Genomic DNA, 26,068 nt, shown 5'->3' on the forward strand with positions numbered 1-26,068 from the left:
CTCCTGCCTTGTTCTCTCTCCCCCTCTCTTTCCCTCCTTCTCTCTATTTCTCTCCCTCCCTCTTCCTCGCTCTCTCTCTAACCCCTAGCTCCCTCTCCTCTCGTTTCCTTCCCCCCCCCTCCTCTCTCTCTCTTGGGCGAAAGTGGATCAAACAAGTTCGCTGTTTGAAACTGAAGACTTTGATCATTGCCCCGCGAATCATAAATGCTCAAAGTGGGACCTTTGAAAATTAAACCTCACTGGTAGCCGAGGCAAAGTGGTGCTGGTGGGGGTTTTGTGTGTGTGTGTGTGTGTGAAGAGGTGCATTCCACCCCCTTCCTCCCCCCCTTTAAACTCTGCCTCTTCATCCTCGGGCGCATCACATCCTCTGTGTCTTTCTGTCTCATATTGACTAGTGGGTGCAGCCTCCAGTTAAATGCCAGGGGACAAGAGACAATCGGGGGGTCGAGGGGCGCTGTTAATGGGACCTTGTCCCTTCTCCAAACCCTTCGTCCCGTCCAAAATTCAACACGCTTATGACACACACACACACACACACACAGACAGACACACACACACAGACAGACACACACACACGCACACACAGACACACACACACAGACAGACAGACACACACACACAGACACACACAGACACACACACACAGACAGACACACACGCACACACAGACACACACACAGACAGACACACACACACACAGACACACACACACAGACACACACAGACAGACACAGACACACACATACACACACAGACAGACACACACACACACAGACACACACACAGAGACAGATACACACACATACAGACACAGACCCACAGTCACACACACACAGACAGAGACTCACAGTCACACACACACACAGACACACACACACACACACACAGTCACACACACACACACACACACAGACACAGACACACACAGACAGATACACACACACAGACACAGACCCACAGTCACACACACACACACACACAGACTCACAGTCACACACACACACACACACACAGACTCACAGTCACACACACACACACAGACACACACACACACACACACACAGACACACACACACAGTCACACACACACAGACACAAGTATATTGAAGTTTATCAATCGACCTTCAAGCCAACCACAGGTACAGCAATGTAATGCTTCACTTGACACCGCGCACGGTGTCGCTAAATATTTATAATTCAGAAACGGATCCAAGAATAGTTGATTTGAATTGTAAAAAGCGACAAGAAACATATCAAAAGGATAAATACCAAAAGCAAATTCAAGTCTCGAAGCGAGCTCTAGGCTTCAATATAACCCCTGCCCCCATTCTATTCCCTTTGTACAGATTCCATTATTTGGGTTATTTAGGGGGCAGGGGTGTTTCAAAACACACACAAAACACACACAGGACACCTATTGCTTTCTTTGACAGTCACCGCAAATTAAAGCAATTCATTGCTCGCCAAAGCCTTTGACATTTCTCCCGGAGACCTGACACCACACCGCACAAAATGCAGGTCCCTTGTTTTTATTTTACCGTGGCAGCCGAGAAGTCGGGAGTTAACAACTTAAAAGCTCGCCAAGGTCAGTGGGCCACAAGAGTGGCAAGTGGGGGGGTGGTGGTGGTGGAGTGAAGAGTATGTAACGGGCAAACAACAGCCCAGAGGACTTGAGAACGAGCTGTAAGGTAGAGCAGAATGTCCAGCTGCTTTGCTCCTGTCTCTGTCGACATCCACTCAAAGGTCTGGCACTCTCGGTCACGTTGTGTGGTGTATAAATCGCTTGGAAGCCGCCTCTCCACCCACCCCCCCCACCCCCCGAGCTGCTTCGGAAGGTCCTGCCGTCTCTCAGACCTGGGCAGAGGCGGAATGGCTCACACCAACCCCAGGGCTAACATTGTCCTCGGGCTAGTGCAACTTGGCACCAATTTAGTGAGCGGGAGAATCCGCAACTGGCGCAAGCGGAGGCTCCTTCTAAAGGTCCAGATTAAGACATCTCGCCTGTCAGAGGGGGAGGGGAGGGGGGGGGGGTAATAAAAAAACCTTTACTCTTGCTTGCTCTTGGGGCTACTTGATCCCGGGGTCCAAACCACAGACCACCTGAAATCCCTGAAGGCTTGTAGCTTTGGAGGGGGGGGCATTCTGATCACCAACTGGGTTAAAGTAGATATTTTAAACAGACATTGTTCTGAAGTGAACCGAGGACGTGGCTGCAAAGTTCTCTGTTGAAACTCGTGAACAGTCGAAATCTTCTTTTTAAGCATTGACTTCTTTATACGAATAAATCAGCTCCTTTGTATTTCTTCATCTCGGAACATTGCCAGCTCCATTGGGCTGGACCACAGACAAAGTTGGTCGGACTCTGCCCAACACCCTTTTTTTTTGTGGAGGGGGAGGCTGCTGGGTGTGGGGGAGACTGGTGGGTCGGGGGAAGGCTGGTGGGTGGGGAGGGGGAGGCTGGTGGGTGGGGGGGAGAGACTGGTGGGTGGGGAGGGGGAGGCTGGTGGGTGGAGGGGAGAGACTGGTGGGTGGGGGGGGGAGACTGGTGGGTGGGGAGGGGGAGGCTGGTGGGTGGGGGAGGGGAGACTGGTGGGTGGGGGAGGGGAGACTGGTGGGTGGGGAGGGGGAGGCTGGTGGGTGGAGGGGAGAGACTGGTGGGTGGGGGGGAGAGACTGGTGGGTGGGGGGGGGGAGGCTGGTGGGTGGGGAGGGGGAGGCTGGTGGGTGGGGGGGAGAGACTGGTGGGTGGGGAGGGGGAGGCTGGTGGGTGGGGGAGGGGAGGCTGGTGGGTGGGGAGGGGGAGGCTGGTGGGTGGGGGGGAGAGACTGGTGGGTGGGGAGGGGGAGGCTGGTGGGTGGGGGGGAGAGACTGGTGGGTGGGGGGGGAGACTGGTGGGTGGGGGGGGGAGGCTGGTGGGTGGGGGGGAGAGACTGGTGGGTGGGGAGGGGGAGGCTGGTGGGTGGGGGGGAGAGACTGGTGGGTGGGGAGGGGGAGGCTGGTGGGTGGGGGAGGGGAGACTGGTGGGTGGGGAAGGGGAGGCTGGTGGGGGGGGGGGAGAGACTGGTGGGTGGGGAGGGGGAGGCTGGTGGGTGGGGGGGAGAGACTGGTGGGTGGGGGGGGGGAGACTGGTGGGTGGGGAGGGGGAGGCTGGTGGGTGGGGGGGAGAGACTGGTGGGTGGGGGGGGGGAGACTGGTGGGTGGGGAGGGGGAGGCTGGTGGGTGGGGGGGAGAGACTGGTGGGTGGGGAGGGGGAGGCTGGTGGGTGGGGGAGGGGAGACTGGTGGGTGGGGAGGGGGAGGCTGGTGGGTGGGGGGGAGAGACTGGTGGGTGGGGGGGGAGACTGGTGGGTGGGGGGGGGGAGGCTGGTGGGTGGGGGGGAGAGACTGGTGGGTGGGGGGGGGGAGACTGGTGGGTGGGGAGGGGGAGGCTGGTGGGTGGGGAGGGGGAGGCTGGTGGGTGGGGGGGAGAGACTGGTGGGTGGGGGAGGGGAGACTGGTGGGTGGGGGAGGGGAGACTGGTGGGTGGGGAGGGGGAGGCTGGTGGGTGGGGGAGGGGAGACTGGTGGGTGGGGAGGGGGAGGCTGGTGGGTGGGGGGGGGAGGCTGGTGGGTGGGGGGGAGAGACTGGTGGGTGGGGGGGGAGACTGGTGGGTGGGGAGGGGGAGGCTGGTGGGTGGGGGAGGGGAGACTGGTGGGTGGGGGAGGGGAGACTGGTGGGTGGGGGAAGGGGAGACTGGTGGGTGGGGGAGGGGAGACTGGTGGGTGGGGAGGGGGAGGCTGGTGGGTGGGGGAGGGGAGACTGGTGGGTGGGGGTGAGGCTGGTGGGTGGGGGAGGAGAGACTGGTGGGTGGGGAGGGGGAGGCTGGTGGGTGGGGGAGGGGAGACTGGTGGGTGGGGGTGAGGCTGGTGGGTGGGGGAGGGGAGACTGGTGGGTGGGGAGGGGGAGGCTGGTGGGTGGGGGAGGGGAGACTGGTGGGTGGGGAGGGGGAGGCTGGTGGGTGGGGGAGGGGAGACTGGTGGGTGGGGAGGGGGAGGCTGGTGGGTGGGGGAGGGGAGACTGGTGGGTGGGGAGGGGGAGGCTGGTGGGTGGGGGAGGGGAGACTGGTGGGTGGGGGTGAGGCTGGTGGGTGGGGGAGGAGAGACTGGTGGGTGGGTGGGTGGGGAGGGGGGGGGGGTGGAATGAGGGAGTGATGAGCAGACACAAGTGAGACCCGCCCCTCTATATTTAAGCCGGGTGCAGAACTGCGGATAGAGGCCACACAGCCCCCCACCCCCACCCCAAAGTCAGAGTTTCCCAGTCCAGGCGGCGGATCCGCTCCCTCTGGATCCCCGGCACCCTCTCCCGGCTGGGCTTTGATCCGTGCCCTCAGTCCCCTTCAGCTGGAGGCGGCTTTGACTCGGCCGAGCCTGAATGGTTTGGGAGGGCAGAGCAAGCACCAAAAGCCGGGGATCTGCCAGGACTAAAACAGGCGGGAGGGGGGTGGCTGCCTGTCCATGTTTATCATTGACCAGACCAACAGCGGCGCCCAGAGACGTGTCACTTTGAGCTGGTATCAATCCAGATGAAGAAACAGGCCCATCAAGTCTTCAAGTCTGAAGGAGTCAGGCAGACTCCAAACGTTAACTCAGTTCCTCTCTCTGCAGTTGCTGTCAGAGCCGCTGAGTTACCCCAGCATTTTCTGTTTGTTTTTTGTTTCACTGAGGTGCAGGATGATCACAAGGCTGGGGACACTCTGATGTGCAGTGAACAGGGGGAGCAGTAGTTTGGCCCTGGTGAGTGAGCCTGTCTTCCCAGTTTGCTGCTTCCTCTGAGCTGCTGGATCGAATTCCCAAGCAAACGGCTGAGGGAAAAGGTGAGATTGTGAAAGCGCCAAATCAATCGGGGCTGCTTCACAAGCCCAAACCTTTGGAGGTGAGGAAGCGAGTGTATCACACACACACACACACACACAAGTCACACTTTCACTCATTCACTGCTTCCCTCCTCGCCTCGCGGTCATCCCTAGGCTTCCAGTTGGAGGCTGGTCGGATGAGCTCTGGCTGCCGGGTTGTAAGGATACAGATTAAAGCGAGTAATCCCGAACCGAGCCAAAACTGTCCACAAACAGGCACTCTCCCCACCCACAGAGTCCACGAGGGAGAGATGGGGGAAGTTCACACTTGAGTATGTTCAAAGCAGAAATCCATAGACCCCTGGTTACTAATGACATCAAGGGGTAGTGGGGGAAATGGTGTACGGGATGTGGACTTCCCTGGCTATGCCAGCATTTATTGCCCATCCCTAATTGCCCCTTGAGAAGGTGGTGGTGAGCTGCCTTCTTGAGCCGCTGCAGTCCCTGTGGTGTAGGTACACCCACAGTGCTGTTAGGGAGGGAGTTCCAGGATTTTGACATGACCTGTTTGAGCGGCTGAACAAGCTCGAGGGGCCGAATAGCTTCCCTCTGTTCCAATGTTCATCCAAGGCCCTACTGAAGACCGAGTTACAGTGGAGAGTTGGGATGGAGTAACAGGGGTTATTCTGCATCTTTCACCCTCACCCAGTGCTTAAAACTGAGACTTGCGTCCCCAGTGACCGAGCCATACCTTAGGCGCGCTATACCGTAGACATGCTACACCTTAGACATGCTATACCTTAGACATGCTATACCGTAGACATGCTACACCTTAGACATGCTATACCTTAGACATGCTATACCGTAGACATGCTACACCTTAGACATGCTATACCGTAGACATGCTATACCGTAGACATGCTATAGTTATGGACACGCTATACCTTAGGTGCGCTATACCTTTAGACGCGTTATACCTTAGACACGCTATACCTATTGCTACGTTATACCTTTAGACATGCTATACCTTTAGACACGCTATACCTTAGACCACGTTATACCTATAGACACGCTATACCTATAGACACACTATACCTTAGACGCGCTATACCTATAGACACGCTATACCTTATAGACACGCTATACCTTAGATGCGCTATACCTTAGACGCGCTATACCTTAGACGCGCTATACCTTATAGACACACTATACCTTAGACGCGCTATACCTTAGATGCGCTATACCTTAGACGCGCTATACCTTATAGACACGCTATACCTTAGATGCGCTATACCTTAGACGCGCTATACCTTAGACGCGCTATACCTTAGACGCGCTATACCTTATAGACACACTATACCTTAGACGCGCTATACCTTAGATGCGCTATACCTTAGACGCGCTATACCTTATAGACACGCTATACCTTAGATGCGCTATACCTTAGACGCGCTATACCTTAGACGCGCTATACCTTAGACGCGCTATACCTTATAGACACACTATACCTTAGACGCGCTATACCTTAGACGCGCTATACCTTATAGACACGCTATACCTTAGATGCGCTATACCTTAGATGCGCTATACCTTAGACGCGCTATACCTTAGACGCGCTATACCTTATAGACACGCTATACCTTAGACGCGCTATACCTTAGATGCGCTATACCTTAGACGCGCTATACCTTAGACGCGCTATACCTTATAGACACGCTATACCTTAACGCAAGTCAGCTGTTCCCCACTCTCGATAAAAATCGATTTGGACAATGATCACTGAGCTCTTTCCATAGCTAAATAATATGAGAAATTGACAAATAAAGCATCAATCGAGTTTACAGTTCGCAGTGGAATAGTGTATTATTAATAGATGTAACCAAAGGTATTGAGGAGGATAAAGGAACCTGGCCACATTCAGACTGGAGAGGAGATCTTGACAATGTCCAGGATGGCGGGTGATAGATCTGAGATCTGCCATTACAATTATATAACACGGAAATGGTTAACCACACAACAGTCGACATGAGAGACAGCTGATCGTGTCAGTGACAGCGGCCTCATTCCCGGAGCTTTGGAATTCTCCTCATTGAAATCGACGGGAAATTCCAAACGGCATCACTTGATTGGCTAACCCGGCTCACAGGTCAACATTGCCCGGGCGCCCTGACAGTTTGGGAATCTGATATCCTGTGCGGACATGTACCTGCTTCACGATAATATCCGAAATCTGAACATGTACCGCGCTCCCTGTCAGACTGACAGAGTCTCTGGACACACACAACCTGCCTACACCCAAACACAGGCTTAGGAAAGTTGAGGGGCTGAATGGCATGTCAGCTGAAAGCGATGCCAGTGTCCCCACACACTCGGAAAGCTGGGGTTAACGGGCAAGGTGCTGACCTTGGTTCAACCCTCAAACGCTCTTCGATCCAATACTGAATTCAAGTGTTGAACGCCCAAGCTTTCCAGATCCGCCAAGCGCTCCTCGTTCAGGGATTCATTCATGGGGTGCGCTCCAGTCCGCACCGGATCCCTCTGCCAATGAGCCCCCAACACAATCAGAGACAACGTGACAAAGGTTTGAGCCCTGTCAGAAAGCGCCCTGTATTGCTGCATGGACACACAGGGGGACAACTTTTACTATCGGATAAAGCCAACCATACTGGACTAGGCTCTCTGTACTCATCTTCCCCAAACTCCTTTCTAATGATTACAACATGCGGCAGGAGTGTAGAACATGCGGCCACCCGTCGCCAAAGTATGAAACACTCGAATTTCTTTTAAACTTGGAATGTGTTCTTGCGGGTGGTCACCTATGTGCTCATGCACATGAACGGAGGCCTACACACAGCCTCACACACACACACTCCCTACACACACAAACAATGCACACACAACCCTCACACACACCCTACACACACAATACACCTCATCCACTACACACACACACTGCATACACAACCCTCATACACACACACCCTACACGCACACACACAATACACCTCATCCACTACACACACACACAAACAATGCACACAGAACCTTCATGCACACACAATACACCTCATCCACTACACACACACACACACACCCCTCATACACACACACCCTACACGCACACACACAATACACCTCATCCACTACACACAGACAACACACACAATACACTCACACCCCTCATACACACACACACAACCCTACACACAGAACACACACAGCCCCATCAACTACACATGCACACACACAAACACACACACACACACAATACACACACACCCCTCATAAGCACACAGACACAACACACACAATACAATTCATCCACCACACATATGCACCCTACACACGCAATACACCTCATCTACTACACATACGCACACAATACACACACACCCCTCATACACACACACAAAACCCTGCACACACAATACACCCCCATCCACTACACACTTACCCCTCATGCACACACAACCCTACATACAGAAAACACCTCATCCACTACACACATGCTACACACACAATACACACATACCCCACACACACTACACCCTCCTCCATCTACTACACACACACACTACACACACCCCTCATACACATACGTGCATGACACACAATATACCTCATCCACTACACACACACAATACATCCCACGTACTACACACATACACAAAATAAACCTCGTCTACTACACACACGCACACACACACACACAAACACACAACTCGACACACACAATACACCCCCATCCACTACACACACACCCTCATACACACACACAACCCTACACACAATACACCCCCATCCACTACACACACACTACACACACACCTCATAGACACCCTACACACACAATACAGCCCCCATCCACTACACACACAACACACACACATACAATCCTAGACACACAATACACCTTATCCACTACACACACACACACACCTCATACACACACGCACACACATGCACACACTATACACACACACAATACATCCCCATCCATCACACACACGCTACACACACAATATGCCCCATCCACCACGCACACATTACACACACAATACAGCCCCATCCACTACACACACAATATACCTCCATCCACTACGCACACAACACACCCCCATCCATGATGCACATCCACAATCCTACACACACCCACAACCCTACACACACAACTCTACACACGCCCACAACCATACACACACCCACAACCCTCACACCCACAGCCCTACACACACAACACACACACCCACGGCCCTACACACACAATACACACACCCACAGCCCTACACACACAATACACATACCCACGACCCTACACACACCCACAACCCTACACACACAATACACACACCCATGGCCCTACACACACAAACAACCCTACACACACAATACACACACACACAACCCTACACACACAATACACATACCCACGACCCTACACACACCCACAACCCTACACACACAATACACACACCCATGGCCCTACACACACAAACAACCCTACACACACAATACACACACACACAACCCTACACACACAATACACCCCCATCCACTACACACACCCTTCATACGCACACACACACAATACACCTCATCCACTAAAGACACACGCTACACACACAATACACACACACCTTCATACACACACAATACAGCCCCACCCACTACACACACAATACACCCCCATCCACTACACACACACACAACATACACACAATACACATCATTCAGCGTGCACACACACACACACACACACACATGGACACCCACCCACAACCCTACACACACAATACACACACCCACGGCCCTACACACACCCACAACCTTTCACACACCCACAACACCCCCCCCACACACACACCCCTCATACACACACAATACAACCCCCCCACCCACTACACACACACCCCTCATACACACACAACCCCACATGCGCAATACACCCCTCTCATCAACTACACACACACAAACCCTACACACAATACACAACCCTACACACACAATATACTCACCCCTCACACACACACAGCCCTACACATACATACTCAGCCCTACACACACACACAGCCCTACACCCTACACACAGCCCTACACCCTACACACACACACCCCTCATCCACTACACACACACCCTACACACACACATCCCTAATCCACTAAACACACACCCTACACACACACACACCCCTCATCCACTACACACACAACCCTACACACACACAACCCTAGACACACAATACATCCTCTCATACACACACACACACCCTACACAGACACACACCATACACAGACACACCCCCCCCCCACACACAATACACCTCATCATACACTATACACACACACAATACACATAACCCCCTCATACACTGTACACACACAACCCCATACACTTCTTAAATATATACAGCACACACACACCCAACACACATATGTGCACCCCTTTATAACCATTATCCACATTCAGAATACACATGCAAACTTATATACACCTATACCTACATGTAGCACTGTACACACAAATCTCTACTCACACAGACGTACCCCACCCCAACCCCATATACACACACATACACACGGATTTTATATACATATGAATGTACCCCGTAGACCTACATACACTCATACACACATCGCCTGTACATTAATGCCAATAGGCACAGTCCATACACATTCCCCATATTTTCATCCCAATATACCCACTCCACAGCTCCACACACATGTACAAGCAGTTTACATGCGCCCTCACACACGTAGCTAATCACATACACATCTGTGGTGAGAGTTGTAAGGCTCAGAGTCTTAGAAGTCAAAACTTGCACATCTAAAACGAAAGAGTTACTTCAATCCAATATAATTTTGTACATTCACTGTGTTGCCCCCAGGCGCAGGCAATGGAAATTCCCCAGCACTGACAGCCCTCAGCCAAATAAACTCAAAGCAAGGTTCAAAGAGTTATGAAGGTAACACATTTTAAAATCATTTCAGCGATGTAATATGGTGTAGTTGCTGGGAAGTTACTGTTTGGAATCACAATGTTTAGTTACATGTAGATCTCAAATAGTAACACATCTACAATTCATTGATCAATTGGTGGAATTTCACACACACACTCGCCCTCACACACACACACACACACACACACACTCACTCGCTCTCACACACACTCACTCACTCTCGCTCACACATACACACTCACTCGCTCTCTCTCTCACACACACACACTCACTCGCTCTCTCTCACACACACACACACTCACTCGCTCTCTCACACACACTCACTCACTCTCTCTCTCACACACACACTCACTCACTCTCTCTCTCACACACACACTCACTCACTCTCTCTCACACACACACACTCACTCGCTCTCTCACACACACTCACTCACTCTCTCTCTCACACACACACTCACTCGCTCTCTCTCTCGCACACACTCACTCACTCTCTCTCTCACACACACACTCACTCGCTCTCTCTCACACACACATTCACTCGTTCTCACACACTACACTCTCACACACACTCGTTCTCACACACACACTCACACACTCACTCATTCTCACACACACACTCGTTCTCACACACACACTCACTCGTTCTCACACACACACTCTCACACACACACTCGTTCTCACACACACACTCACACGCACTCACTTGTTCTCACACACACACTCTCACACACACTCTCACACACACTCCTCTATCCGATGTTAAATGATGATTGCGCAATTTTCAGCATCATTTGTGACTGTTCAGGTACTGAAGCAGTCTGTGTCGATATGCAGCAAGATCTGGACAATATCCAGGTTTGGGCTGACAAGTGGCAAGTGACATTCATGTCACACAAGGGCCAGGCAACGACCATCTCCAACAAGAGAGAATCTAACCATTTCCCCCTGACATTCAATAGCATTACCATCACTGAATCCCACACTATCAACATCCTGAGGGTTACCATTGACCAGAAAATGAACTGGGCTAGCCATATAAATACTGTGGCTACAAGAACAGGTCAGAGGCTCACGCATACACACACACTCACTCGCTCTCTCTCACACACGCATACACACACCCACACACTCACACTCTCACACACACACACTCACTCACTCTCTCACACACATGCAGACAGACACACAGCCACACACTCACTCTCTCACACACAGTCTCTCTCACACACAGTCTCTCTCACACACACACTCTCTCTCACACACACACACTCTCTTACTCACACACTCTCTCTCACACACACTCACACAATAAACCAAGAGGAAAGAATGAATCTGCTCACCATCAATATCACTGTTAGGGGTTTTATGACACAGATTATTAACATGCTTTTATCAGACCCACTCTCTCCACTATTTTAATGGAAGCCAATGATTTTAAATGGATTCATGCCTCCATTAAAATATTGGAGAAAAGAACTTGGTAACAGCCTCTTAAGCATTCCTATGATAGACAGGGCTCATTCCCACTCATTTACTCATGTGTCCTCTTTGTCATGGACGATGTGATTGGGCAGCAGCATGCGGCTCTCTCTTTCTCCAATCCACACAAGTAGGAGGCCAGTGCTGGTTTGTCCAAATTAAACTCCCCAACTGAGCTGTTGTGATAAACGAATAAGCTGCCTTCATATTGGCCATGAAACCTCAACGATTAGGCAGACACAACAAATAAAGAGAGAATGTAAACCTTCAGGGATGTCTTTTAAGCAATCCACAGCTCTATCTGTTGCCTTTAAGACATCTATCTGGCCTTCTAGCCTGCTGACTAAACACTGAGACCTGTAGATTGGTGCAGATCTATACAGCTAGAGAGCAGTGTTCACATATATAAACTCCATCTCAGCTAACTGGGCATGCACAGTCTCACACTCTAAACCCTATTTATAGACATGCATGCACACAGTCTAACCTTTTACAAATACTCAAACTAAGATTTCCACACCCAGGGATGGTAAGGTGCAAACATAGAATGGCAGAACTCTGAAAGGCCCTCATACTTAACAAGTACATACAGCTCTTTAGGATTAAGTCTGGAATACCTGCTGAGAACGACCATACCAAACTAATGAGCTATCTATCATCATTGAAAACCGATCTCTAACCTTAATACTTCAAGTATGCCTCAGGTACCCCGGCAAACAGGCTTCATGCTAAAGACTAAAGACCAGCCCCAGAGACAATCGACTCTTAACCGTAAGGTGTCAACAGGTTACCGACCCAAAACCGCTTTGAACTTTTCATTTCATGGTTTTGACAAAGAGAATCGCTAGATTTTACTGTGTAATATAAATATGCACACACACTCACTCACACACGCTGACACACACACACACTCACACACACTCACACGCACTCACTCACACACACACTGACACACACTGACACACACACACTGACTTACTCACACACACACTGACACACACACACTGACTCACTTACACACTGACACACACACACTGACACACACACTGACTTACACACACACGCTGACACACGCACACTGACTACACACACTGACTCACTTACACACTGACACACACACACTGACACACACACTGACTTACACACACACACTGACTCACACACACTGACTGACTTACACACTGACACACACACACAGACACACACACACACACTCTGACACACACACTCTGACACATTCAATCACACACACACCCACACACTCTGACACACACCCACACACACACTGACGCACACATACTCACACACTGACACACACATGCACAAATATGCACACATCCACGCACATGCACACATGCACATGTTCACTATTGAGCACACGCGTATGCACGCGCGCGCGCACACAAACAAAAATCACACCTTCAGGCGTGCACACGCTCACTCCCATACCCTGCCGGGGCGCGTGCACGCAGACACAGAAACGACACAGCTAACCAGGGCCGAAAGGATGACATCTCATCCGTTCCATTTATTAAACAACGTTTCCGTATTCCAGTACAAATAGCCAATAAATGAAAAATAAACCACTTGATCTAAAAGCTTCTTTTTGAATAACCCATTTTCCCAAAGAATGCCAGTCAGGCGAACACCAGGAAGTCAGGTTAACCCCCCCTCCTAACCCACTGACCAGGGCAGCATCTTGTTGGGACCCGTGGGGGCGGCGTTGACCTAAACATCTTTCTAGGTTTGACAATAATACACAAATAGCTCTATGCTCAGAAATTATACATGAGCTCCTGCAATTGCTTATAGATCTCCTATGCGGTTAGTAACATGCACCTCCTGGCCCACACCCCCCTCCCCCCAATAATGCCCCCCTTGTAATGGCCCACACACCCCCCAGTAATGCCGCCCCCCCTGTAATGGCCCACACACCCCCCTCCCCCCTCAGTAATACCCACCCACCCACCCACCCCCCTCCCACAATGAGATGCACTCTGCAAAATTGCTGACTGTTCCCATGATGAGTCTGGGGAGTGAACCATTGTAAAATCGATCCTTCTTTCAGGACTTTTTTTACAATCCCTCAGAGTGCTGCTCATTCTCCCACATTGTCCTGACTTCACATTCCCGCCTGGGATTTGCCCAGAAATTCCTGCAGACATTGAGTTGCAACTTCCGCCTCCTCTCCATGCAAAATGCGTGCCCTTGGGGGTAATAATTTGGGATTTAGCTTGGAAGTTCCGGGCAATGGCTTATTTTGCCGCCATCCTAACTACACACAGAGGCTGAGGTCCTTCCGGACCGTGCATCGCTGGCACTGGACCACGCAGCACCAGTGGAAGCGGCAGTGGCAATTCCTCTGGAAGCTCACCGTCTGCTCTCGGTGCCCTCGGCCACAGCACAGTAAGTCACAGGCACTGGCATCCGCCGCTGTGCCATTGCACGCCCTGCCCCGTGTGCCCGGTGAACCAGTCCGCCTGTTGGCCAGGCAGAAGTCTGGTGACTCTGCAGAGTAAACCAGGTCCTGTCTGTCGGGCTGCTTGATGCTGGGGCCCACCGGGATCAGCATCTTTCCGTTGTTGCTCCCCATCACCTTGAAGGCGCCGTTGAAACGGTCCAAGAGGCGGTCGCCAACCTCGCGGAAATGAGGCATTTTCCTCCAGCAAGTTTTGACGGCGCAGGAGCCCGATAAACCGTGACATTTACACTCGGTCCTCATGTAATTCTTAACCATCTGGAGTTAAACAGGAAAGCGAAGAGAGAGGTAAGGCTTCTTTTCGAAAGGTACTATTTTAATACAGGATTACTGTCACTGAGATTTTTTTTTAAATGCATAGGAACATACAAGCCTAGAACAGGAATAGGCCACTCGGCCCCTCAAGCCATTCAGTAACATCATGGCTGATCTGATTGCAACCTCCTGCCTACCTCCGATAACATTTCACCCCCTTGTTAATTAGGAACCTATCCACCTCTGCCTTAAAAATATTCAGACTCTGCTTCCACCACCTTTTGAGGAAGAGATTTCCAAAGACTCACAACCCTTCGAGAGAAAACATTTCTCCTCATCTCTGTCTTAAATGGGTGACGCCTTATTTTTAAACAGTGACCCCTAGTTCTAGATTCTCCCATAAGAGGAAACATCCTCTCCACATCCACCCTGTTGAGACCCGTCAGGATTTTATATGTTTCAACCAAGTCGCCTCTTACTCTTCTAAACTCCAGCGGATACAAGCCCAATCTGTCCAACCTTCCCACATAAGACAACCCACCCATTCCAGGTATTAGTCTAGTAAACCTTCTCTGAACTGCTTCTAATGCATTTACATCCTTCCTTAAATAAGGAGACCAATGCTGTACACAGTACTCCAGATGTGGTCTCATCAATGCCCTGTACAACTGAAGCATAACCTCCCTACTTTTGTATCCAATTCCCCTCGCAATAAATGATAACATTCTATTAGCTTTCCTAATTACTTGCTGTACCTGCATACTAACCTTTTGTGATTCATGCACTAGGACACCCAGATCCCTCTGAATCTCAGAGCTCTGCAATCTCTCACCATTTAGATAATATGCATCTTTTTTATTCTTCCTGCCAAAATGGACAATTTCATATTTGCCCACATTATACTCCAATTGCCAGATCTTTGTCCATTCACTTAACCTATCTCTGTCACTTTGTAGCCTCCTTACGTCCTCTTCACAACTTACTTTCCTACCTAACTTTGTGTCATCAGTAAATTTCACAACCATACCTTCAGTCCCTTCATCCAAATTATTTATATAAATTGTAAAAAGTTGAGGCTCCAGCACTGATCCCTATGGCACACCACTCATTACATCCTGACAACCAGAAAATGAACCATTTATGTCTACTCTCTGTTTCCTGTTAGCTAGCCAATCTTCTATCCATGGCAATATGGTACCTCCTATACCATGAGCTTTTATTTTCCACAATAACCTTTGATAAGGCAGTTTATCAAATGCCTTCTGGAAATTTAAGTACAGTACATCCACCAGTTACCCTTTATCCACAGCACATGTGACTCCTTCAAAGAACTCCAATAAATTGGTTAAACATGATTTCCCTTTCACAAAAGCATATTGACTCTGCCCAATTGCCTTGAATTTTTCGAAGTACCCTGTTATAACAACTTTAATAATAGCTTCTAACATTTTCCCTATGACAGATGTTAAGCTAAGTGGCCTGTAGTTTCCTGTTTTCTGTCTCCTTCCCTTTTTGAATAAAGGAGTTACATTTGCTATTTTCCAATCTAATGGAACCTTCCCCGAATCCAGGGAATTTTGGAAAATTGAAACCAATGTATCAACTATCTCACTAGCCACTTCTTTCAAGACCCTTGGGTGAAATCCATCAGGACCCGGGGATTTGTCAGCCCACAGCTCCAACAATTTGGTCAGTACCACTTCCCTGGTGATTGTAATTTTCCTGAGTTCCTCCTTCCCTTCCATTTCCTGATTTACAGCTATTTCTGGGATGTTACTCGTGCAGCACTCCCTCAGTATGGCATTGGAGTATCAGCCTTGATTATTGTGCTCAAGTCCAGGAGTGGGATATGAACCAGGAATCTTGTAACTCCAAAGCACAAGTGCTACTAACAGAGCCACAGTTGACACACCGGAGGAGGGGATTTGTGTGGAAGAGGCCATTCGGACCAACAGGTTGATGCTGGGGTTCATGCTCCACACAAGCCTCCTCTCTCCTTTTCTCTACTGTAAACCTATGTAGAAAGTCAACTTAAGGGAAAGGTGACCTTGTAAGAGGTGCAGAAGGAACTAACACCCTCAAAGTTTGTGTTCCATTTCTTAAGTTAATGTTCAATAAAAGTGACCTGGTGCAGACAGTACTTGTTCTTTTCTCGTGGGTCAGCAGATAACCCTTGATGGTATTTCAAAAAAGAGATTGTTTCAGCTCAACTATTGGATGATGAAGGCAGTTGATCTCTTCACCATCATTGGCCTCTCGATCAACTAGAATTTAGTTGGTAAACACAGCAGAGTTGGACATGTAGTTGAGAACATTGTTACCCAGCGACAGGAAGTTTGGATCATGTGCAACCTTCCATTTAAGAAAGCTCCTACAGATTTCAAGGGCCCTAAATGGTTCACTGACACACATGATACTGATTTGTACAAGCATATATACTTGGAGATAGAGGCAGACCTATTCATAAGTGCAAACTCACACAAATATATGTGCCCATATATATAAAATACTTTGAGTCTGTGTACACTTCTTGACAAGTTTTTCATTATAAATTCCACATTTGTAATTCGAACTGCTTTTGTATGTTTGTTTCTGTAGTTGTACCCCACTGTCCCCAACCAGTGAAAATACTGCAGTGGCACCTCTGGTGGGAGAGTGTAAATGCAGCAAATTGGCATATCCCAGTACAAATATGGACAATGGAGTTTGTACTAAAATACAAAAATAAGAATATTTTTACATCTGACTGAAGTATATCTGCTTCTCCTGGTCCAACTACACCCACCGTCTAACTCTGCCCCACTTGAAGACTACACTTGGTCGTCACTCTGCACTTCCAATATTTTTTTTCCCCAATTAAAACTGATGTCCCGATTTATTATGGAAACTGTCAATCTGAATTCGTCATGTTGTAATGGCCCCCTCCTGCCTGCAGTGGTGCTGCAGTGCCTTCACTTGAAGGTATGGTGTAAACATAGTTAGGGTCACGGAAAGAGCAATCACATCGGGCCTTTCAGACTGTTAATCAGCCTGATAATATTTCCACTACTTCATACCATTCTCCAAGGGAAGAGTGTAAAGGTACAAAAACAATGCCTATGCCACCCTGGAAGACTTTTAATCAGCCCCTGAGAATCCTTCCACCACTTCATACTATTCTTCAAGGAAAGAATGTGAAGATATCAGAACTCGTGGGTAGGGGTAAATACAGAATGACAAGGTTACACAGACAGTTTTCATTATAAATGTGGTCATAGGAATTTAGAATGGAAAAATATAAGTCAGGCAGAATTTATCACTTTGGAAATTCAACTATGTCTGGAATCCCTGGTCCAATTACTCCCAGCCTCTAACCCCATTTTACTTGAAAACTACACTTGATCCTGCCGTGGGCAATCAAATGGTATGTGTACTTTATATGCGTATACATGTATACATATTTAGATAAAGGGTCAAGATCAAATCATTTCTATGCAGAAATGCCTGTTCTATGTTTAACTAGGCATTGATTATGCGTGTGTGTGAGAGAGGGAGAGAGAGATTGCATTTATATAGCACCTTTCACAATATCCCAATGTGCTTTGCAGCCAATGAAGTACCTCTGAAGTGAAGTCACTATTGTAATGTATGATTTAGGGAAATACAGCAGCCAAGGTCGCACAAACAGCATATAACCTGTTTTAGTAATGTTGGGTTGAGGGATAAATACTGTCCATCACATGAGGGAGAATTGTTCTTCCTGGATAAGAGCTGGTTGGGTGGATGGGGCCTCATCTGACCTCAGACAATGCAACACTCCTTCAATACTGCAATGAAGAATCAAGTCTATATTATGCACTCAAATCTCTGGAGTGGGACTTGCGCACATAATCCTCCTGATGCAGAGTCAAGAGTGCTACTACCGAGCAAAGCTGACACCTTGCTTAATGTCACTTGCAGACGTCACAGGTGACTAGGAAATTGCTGGAGTAGGTAATTTTCTGAGGTTGTGAGGAGAAGCTGTACATTATATCAGATCTTTTGCAAGATATTACATGATCATGATGGGGTGGACCTTGCTCTGGTTGCTGTGTGTTGGCATATTGTAAGCAGAGATTTTCTCTATTTGCAGTAAAATTATAAATGCATTATTTAGAAAGTGCATCAATGAATCTACAAAATATTGCCCCTATGCTCTTCTGTCACTAACACGTGGTGACCAGAGTAACCTTGCCCGTCCCCAGTGGACCCCCTTTTCCATGAAATCCTCCAGTGCAACAACATTGTAAATACATGTTGAAGATCCCCTCTGGCATTTATTGCCAACTCAAATATATGTGCTAAAAAAGCGTGTTCTAAAAGATATGTTTCTATACTTCCCAAAAGAACTAGTCCTAAACCATCATGTTCTTAAAGAACGTGTTCATATGTCCTATAGTGTGATTGTATTCTAACGGAGCGACGTGTACTTAAATAGTGTTTACATTTTAGAAAAGTGTATTCTAAAATGATGTGCTCTAAACGAACGTTTACCTGTCCTAAAAATTAAGTTTACATGTTCTAAAAGATTGTGGTCACATGTTCTGTTGTAAAATAATATGTCTACTGTTCTAGAAAATGTGTTCCAAAAGATTGTTTGTGTTTTAAGGGAATGCCTATATGTACAAAAATGCATTTGAAAGAACGTGTTCTAAGAATGTTATCTGTTACGTTCTAAAAGATTCGGTTTATGTAGCTTAAAAGAACATGTCCCAATAGGATATTTACATGGTCTAAATATGTGTTTGTGCTCTAAAGTTATGCACTCCAAAAATGTGTTGATAATTCACTAGGAGGACTCAACAAAGGAAATCTTCACTACCTCAGTGAGAGTGCTGCAACACATTGTGCCTTCAGGAATCCTGACCCCCACATGAGCCGACTATCTTAACAACCACAGTTGACAGCAAAAGATTGCTCTCGATAAACACATATCTTCAGCACAGTGCAGGCAATCGGCTCTTTTTAAAGTCCAACATCGCAAATGTTTATGTCGCATTACTTTACCTGTATTTAGCAATCTAGAGAATCATAAATTCTCTGTGTTGGCTCATTCTGCAGACATGGGCACTGACCTGAGACAATGAATTTTCTGTATCCCAATCTACATATCAGGCCCATCAGCAACTTCAATCTATCCTTCAATTGTTTCTATTCAGGTCTGCTCTGCATTTTGCAGTGAGATTATCGAAGTTTGCTATTCCTGTAATTGGATTTTGTTTCGTTGAAAATTTGGTTGGTTGAAATATTTCAGCAGGATTTGAATAGGTAAACAGCTGAACTATTAAGCATGTTACAAATATTCAGGGCATTGAATGTGAACATGCAGTGCACCAGAATTCTGTACAGTATTTGCAAAAGCAAAAGTTTAATTGCACATTGGACATTAAGAGTCCCAAAACTTCAGCGACTGGTGAAGGGTGGCCTTCTTTTACTGCAACCTTAGCATCTCACACAAGTTGCTGCACCACAAGTCTCCATTTAACTCTGATGATGGCCAGATTTTTTACATGGACTCCAATGCACAAAAAAACCGACTGACTATACCATCTTTTGTAAACTCCTCTTACAGAACAGAAAATAGCGAAACGCTTCCATGTTCAGTAGATACAGTCCGAATGAGCCCTCAACCTAATTGTAACACATGCATGATGGTTTAATATAGGGGTTAACCAGTTTAGCTTAAATGGGTGACAGCCACAAAAAATAAAAATAAAAGTGCGTTATGAATGCAAGTAAGAATACTCCACGCTAATTTTGAGCCTCTTTTGATTTAGCTTTGCTTTTGGTTTTAGAGGACTTTAACAGCATAAAGTTGTTTCTGGGCAACCCGAAAATCAAGTCAGAATTAAGAAGTAGAAGTCTAAGTGTTATGTGCGGTCACGTGATGTGAAAACGAGATCCCGGAGGCTGAAGGAAGACTGCGGAATGATTTAAGTTAACTTCAGTCAAGTTATTACTTAACTTGATTTAAGTTGAGTTAAATTATGTTGAAAATTAGTTAAGCAAGAAGATTGGCTAATGAGAAGGTCCTTGTACTAGTGCAAGAGAGACGAGTTGAAGATTAAAGATGATACATAGTCGGCACCTTGGAGTCGTTTTTGTGTGTGTATTTAATGCCTGGGCGTTCAGCATTGACTGGGCAGATTGGAGAAAGGGAAATGGGGTGGGGAGGATAAAAACACCTGTATTTCCTTGCGTTTAAGCTCATTTGGAAGAGAAACTTAAACATCTACAATAAACAGTTTGCCAATTGAAAGGCTAACAAGGAAATATCATTTGAAAGCTATCACCTCACAACCTCTGACCTGAAATGACACATTTCAATTATGGAACAGTATGAGTGAGGCTGAACTAACACGTCTTTTCATACAATGTGTAAACACAGTGTCGTTTCACTTCTGTCATTCCGATTGGAATCCAGCCCAGGCTGTTTGGGAATTGTCTTGTTTCTGAGTAGGGACTGTGTAGTACAGTTACTGTCCTTTCACCTTTGGGATATGGATTCAAGTTTCCCCAAGAGAAGCACTGAACGTGTTGGAGTTTAGTTTCCGCCAGATTCACAGCTGTTCACTATAAATCAGATTGCCCTGAAAGTCATCACACGATAGAGTGATTCACTGTTTTAACTTGCAGTGGGTTCCACCGCAGATGCACAGCATTCAATGACAATTTTGCAAAGTGGTGTTTCTAGAGTTTGAATTAACACTGGATCTTGTAGGTGCACCCGTCACACCCTTCCGAGAGCGACATTGAAATGAACACTGAATAAAAGTACAAGATGTCATTTAAATCGGCATTGCATTGCAACCCTACTGAAAACGAGTGGTCTGCAACAGTTACCGAAAGCAGGGATGAAACTGGCGAGGTCACCGGCCCCGGTGAGTACTGAAAGGTTCAATATTTGGTATTGACTCGGGTATTAGCGGTGGAGAGACCGACAAACTATAGCATCAGAGGTTTTACAGTCAGTCTGATCCTCTCGATGATAAGAACGAATAATATGCATCAACTACACCTAATAAACATTCCTATATCTTTTGGGAGGTGAAGCACAGAGGACAATCAGCATTAAACCATGTCACTGTGAGATTGCCCTTGACCCCCTGTGCGCTGTCAGAATGGACGCTGGTTGGGTGCTAGCCCTGTGTGGGTATTAAATCTGTCCTTGCTAAAGCGGGCCTGACATGTCCATCTTTTGTTGGACATGTAACGCGTTATTTACTCTTCTCCCTGTTCAAAATGATTCTGAATATACACATTCAAAGGGCTCACTGACACTTGGTCTCCCCGGTGAGCGACTGTTCCTCTTCTGAACGTGTTGAGATTGTTCAGTATTCGTACATGACAGTTTACACATTTGACGACTGGAATTTCCTACGGCCTTCAGATTACACTTTGGACACAATTAACTTCACTACGAAGAATCAATTCGACACAGAAAAGCCCGTGAATCTGCAAAATGTTTTTTTTTGGTGGGGGTGGGATTAGATTGCATGAATCTATTAAGATTTTAAAAGAACTCAAAATTAAGCAGGAAATTTGGAGTGCACTGTGTTGGAACACTGCCTTTTGGCCAGTGCAGCCTGCACTGTACAGGCCGGCGCACTCGGTGGAATCAGACAATCTCAATTGGTTATCTAAAGAAAGAAATGTAATGGTCAGCTGTTTCATTCGCAAGCACTTCACCCACTGAACAACTGCGGGAAGAAACGGGTCATCTCTCATCTAAATCGTTTTGGGGATTATATGTGGGAGCTCTCTCGGTACTTAGTGTCTCATTGATTCCTCCAATATCATTAATTCCCTCCCTGTTCAGTGGAATTATCCCGCACATTTAAAAAAAAATTCATTGGATGTGATTTATTGCCCATTTTAAGAGTCAACCACATTGGTAGACAGACCAGGTAAGATGGGCTTTTACGACAATTTGAATTCCAAATTTCAACCGAGATTCGAACCGGGGGTGCCCAGAGCATTACCCTGGGTCTCCGGAATGCCAGCGACAATACCTATGTCACCACCTCCGTGAATCGTGCAGAGTTCAAACTGTCACCAGCTTTTTGTCACCGGCTTGATCTGGCTGATGACATAAACTTCGCTAGAATGCAGGTCCGCCCAGTAACAGCACACTCCCTGTCAAAACAAACATGTCAGGGTTCTCGCAAGCCAAGTCCGGGGTGAAACGGGTCCGTTTGGTCAATGGGAAACTATTTTGTGACGAGTCGGTGACTAATTAATTTTGGGCTATTAACTCGAGGAGGGGGGTCGGTTAGTCGGTTAGAAACGGAGTCAGAGCGTCAAATACTTCGCCATGGAGACTAGGGGCGTAGATGCATCGTTCAGAGGAAAATTGGACCCATATTTGAACCGGAGAAAGGGGCGGAGGGCAGGGGTGTGGGGAGTGGGATGGGGATTCGTTTTGGTTTGAATTGGCAGAGAGCCAGTCCAGATATGACCGGCAGAACGGTCTCCATGTGTGCTGTGCAGTTCTGTGGCTCCATACTGGCCTAATAATAACACCCAGCCCAAACTGGGAGGTGATCGGAAATGTATTCAGTCACTAGAGCCAGCAGAGAGCACGCGGCCCTTACAGTGACCCACCAAACTGAAAGAATAGATTTTAAAATGGTGCAAATACCCTCAGATTTTTAACTAATTACATATCTTTTAAAAATCTAACCAATGGAAGAGGGTTCGTACATCAGCAAGAATTCAATGCTTCAAGCTATTGCTTCCATTGGAATTTTAAAAAAATTATTTTCATGGGATGTGGGCTTCGCTGGCTGGGCCACCATTTATTACCCATCCCTAGTTACCCTTGAGAAGGTGGTGGTGAGCTGCCTTCTTGAACCGCTGCAGTCCCTATGGTGTAGGTACACCCACAGTGCTGTTAGGGAGGGAGTTCCAGGATTTTGACCCAGCGACAGTGAAGGGATGGCAATATATTTCCAAGTCAGGATGGTGAGTGACTTGGAGGGGAACTTCCAGGTGGTGGTGTTCCCATCTATCTGCTGCCCTTGTCCTTCTAGATGGTAGAGGTCACGTGTTTGGAAGGTGCTGTCGAAGGAGCCTTGGTGAATTCCTGCAGTGCATCTTGTAGATGGTACACACACTGCTGCCACTGTGCACCGGTGATGGAGGGAGTGAATGTTTGTGGATGGGGTGCCAATCAAGTGGGCTGCTTTGTCCTGGTTGGTGTCAATCTTCCTGAGTGTTGTAGGAGCTGCACTCATCCAGGCAAGTGGGGAGTATTCCATCACACTCCTGACTTGTGCCTTCTGAAGTAAAAAAACAGAGAAGGCTGGAAATACCCAGCAGGTCAAGCAGCATCTGTGGAGGGAGGAATAGGGTTCACGTTTCAGATCAGGGACCTTCCCTCAGAACTGGTGATCCTCCCATTGAAGGCACCAAGCGGCGGAGTTCACAAGAGCTTGAGAAGCGCGCTGACTGCGTTGACCAGTGGGAGATATTGTCCTTTGGCCATTCAGTACCTCACCACACAAAGCGAGAGAAAGGGAACCTTGCTCTGTAATAATACTTCATCTACTGAAGGGGACAGTGAGTTCTCCCACAGATTTTGTTACACATTACACAAAGGAAAATCACACCCCCGGCCCCATCTATTTCCATTAATTAATGTATACACGAGTCTCTTGCAGGGAGTTAACCTACCAGCCGGCCGGCCTCGTTATTGTGAAGGTCAATCAAGGATTTGATGTCGCTCTGCCCCTTTTTCCTTTCGGCGTCCATGAACTGCTTGGACTTGTCGTAGCCGAACTCCACATCGTCTCCACAGCCGCCCCATTCCCAGGCCGCGGCCTGGGTGCCAGAGGCGGGAGGGTGGGGGGTTGGTGCCCGGCTCGGGGTGTTCTCACAACCGCACTGCAGCAGCTCACCCATGCTGCAGGCCTGGGTCACAGCATAGGCCACTCCGGCGGAGGTGATGGCGTAAACGAAGGCCGTCTCCCTGATATCTGGCAACAGGAAATGGGCTAATGTATGGGAACTGAATAGTACACATCGCACATTGACTGTGAATGCATGTTAACACATATATAATGCATGTTAACACATATAATGCATGTTAACACATATATAATGCATGTTAACACATAAAATGCATGTTAACACATATATAATGCATGTTAACACATATAATGCATGTTAACACATATATAATGCATGTTAACACACATATAATGCATGTTAACACATATAATGCATGTTAACACATATATAATGCATGTTAACACATATATAATGCATGTTAACACATATAATGCATGTTAACATATATAATGCATGTTAACACATATATAATGCATGTTAACACATATAATGCATGTTAACATATATAATGCATGTTAACACACATATAATGCATGTTAACACATATAATGCATGTTAACACATATATAATGCATGTTAACACATATAATGCATGTTAACACATATATAATGCATGTTAACACATAAAATGCATGTTAACACATATATAATGCAGGTTAACACATATAATGCATGTTAACACATATATAATGCATGTTAACACATATATAATGCATGTTAACACACATATAATGCATGTTAACACATATAATGCATGTTAACACATATATAATGCATGTTAACACATATATAATGCATGTTAACACATATAATGCATGTTAACATATATAATGCATGTTAACACACATATAATGCATGTTAACACATATAATGCATGTTAACACATATATAATGCATGTTAACACACATATAATGCATGTTAACACATATAATGCATGTTAACACATATATAATGTGTGTTAATACATATAATGCATGTTAACACACATATAATGCATGTTAACACACATAAAATGCATGTTAACACACATATAATGCATGTTAACAAATATATAATGCATGTTAACACATATATAATGCATGTTAACACATATATAATGTATGGATTGCATCTTTCGATAATCATATGCACTAACATATGTACAGCACCGAAACAGGCCATTCGGCCCAACAGGTTTATATTAAACCTGAGCCTCTTC

At 47.2% G+C, this 26,068-nt stretch overlaps 1 protein-coding gene across 4 annotated transcripts in view; it reads right to left on the reverse strand.

Moving 5' to 3' along the window:
• Positions 1–13,764: 13,764 nt before the first annotated feature.
• Positions 13,765–26,068, reverse strand: part of LOC144672720 (protein Wnt-6-like) — an 80,738-nt gene continuing 68,434 nt past the window's right edge. For 3 of the 4 annotated variants that reach the window (XM_078534663.1, XM_078534665.1, XM_078534662.1), the window contains exons 3-4: positions 24,693–24,994; positions 14,249–15,002 (exon numbers count right to left, since the gene is read on the reverse strand). In XM_078534663.1, the coding sequence (XP_078390789.1) occupies positions 14,541–15,002; positions 24,693–24,994 (764 nt within the window). In that variant the 3' untranslated portion in view covers positions 14,249–14,540. Of the gene's footprint in view, positions 14,105–14,248; positions 15,003–24,692; positions 24,995–26,068 lie in introns of those variants that run through there. The other variant, XR_013574153.1, reaches the window with a different exon arrangement.

Source organism: Cetorhinus maximus, chromosome X, assembly GCF_964194155.1.
Source record: "Cetorhinus maximus chromosome X, sCetMax3.hap1.1, whole genome shotgun sequence".
Lineage (NCBI taxonomy): Eukaryota > Metazoa > Chordata > Chondrichthyes > Lamniformes > Cetorhinidae > Cetorhinus > Cetorhinus maximus.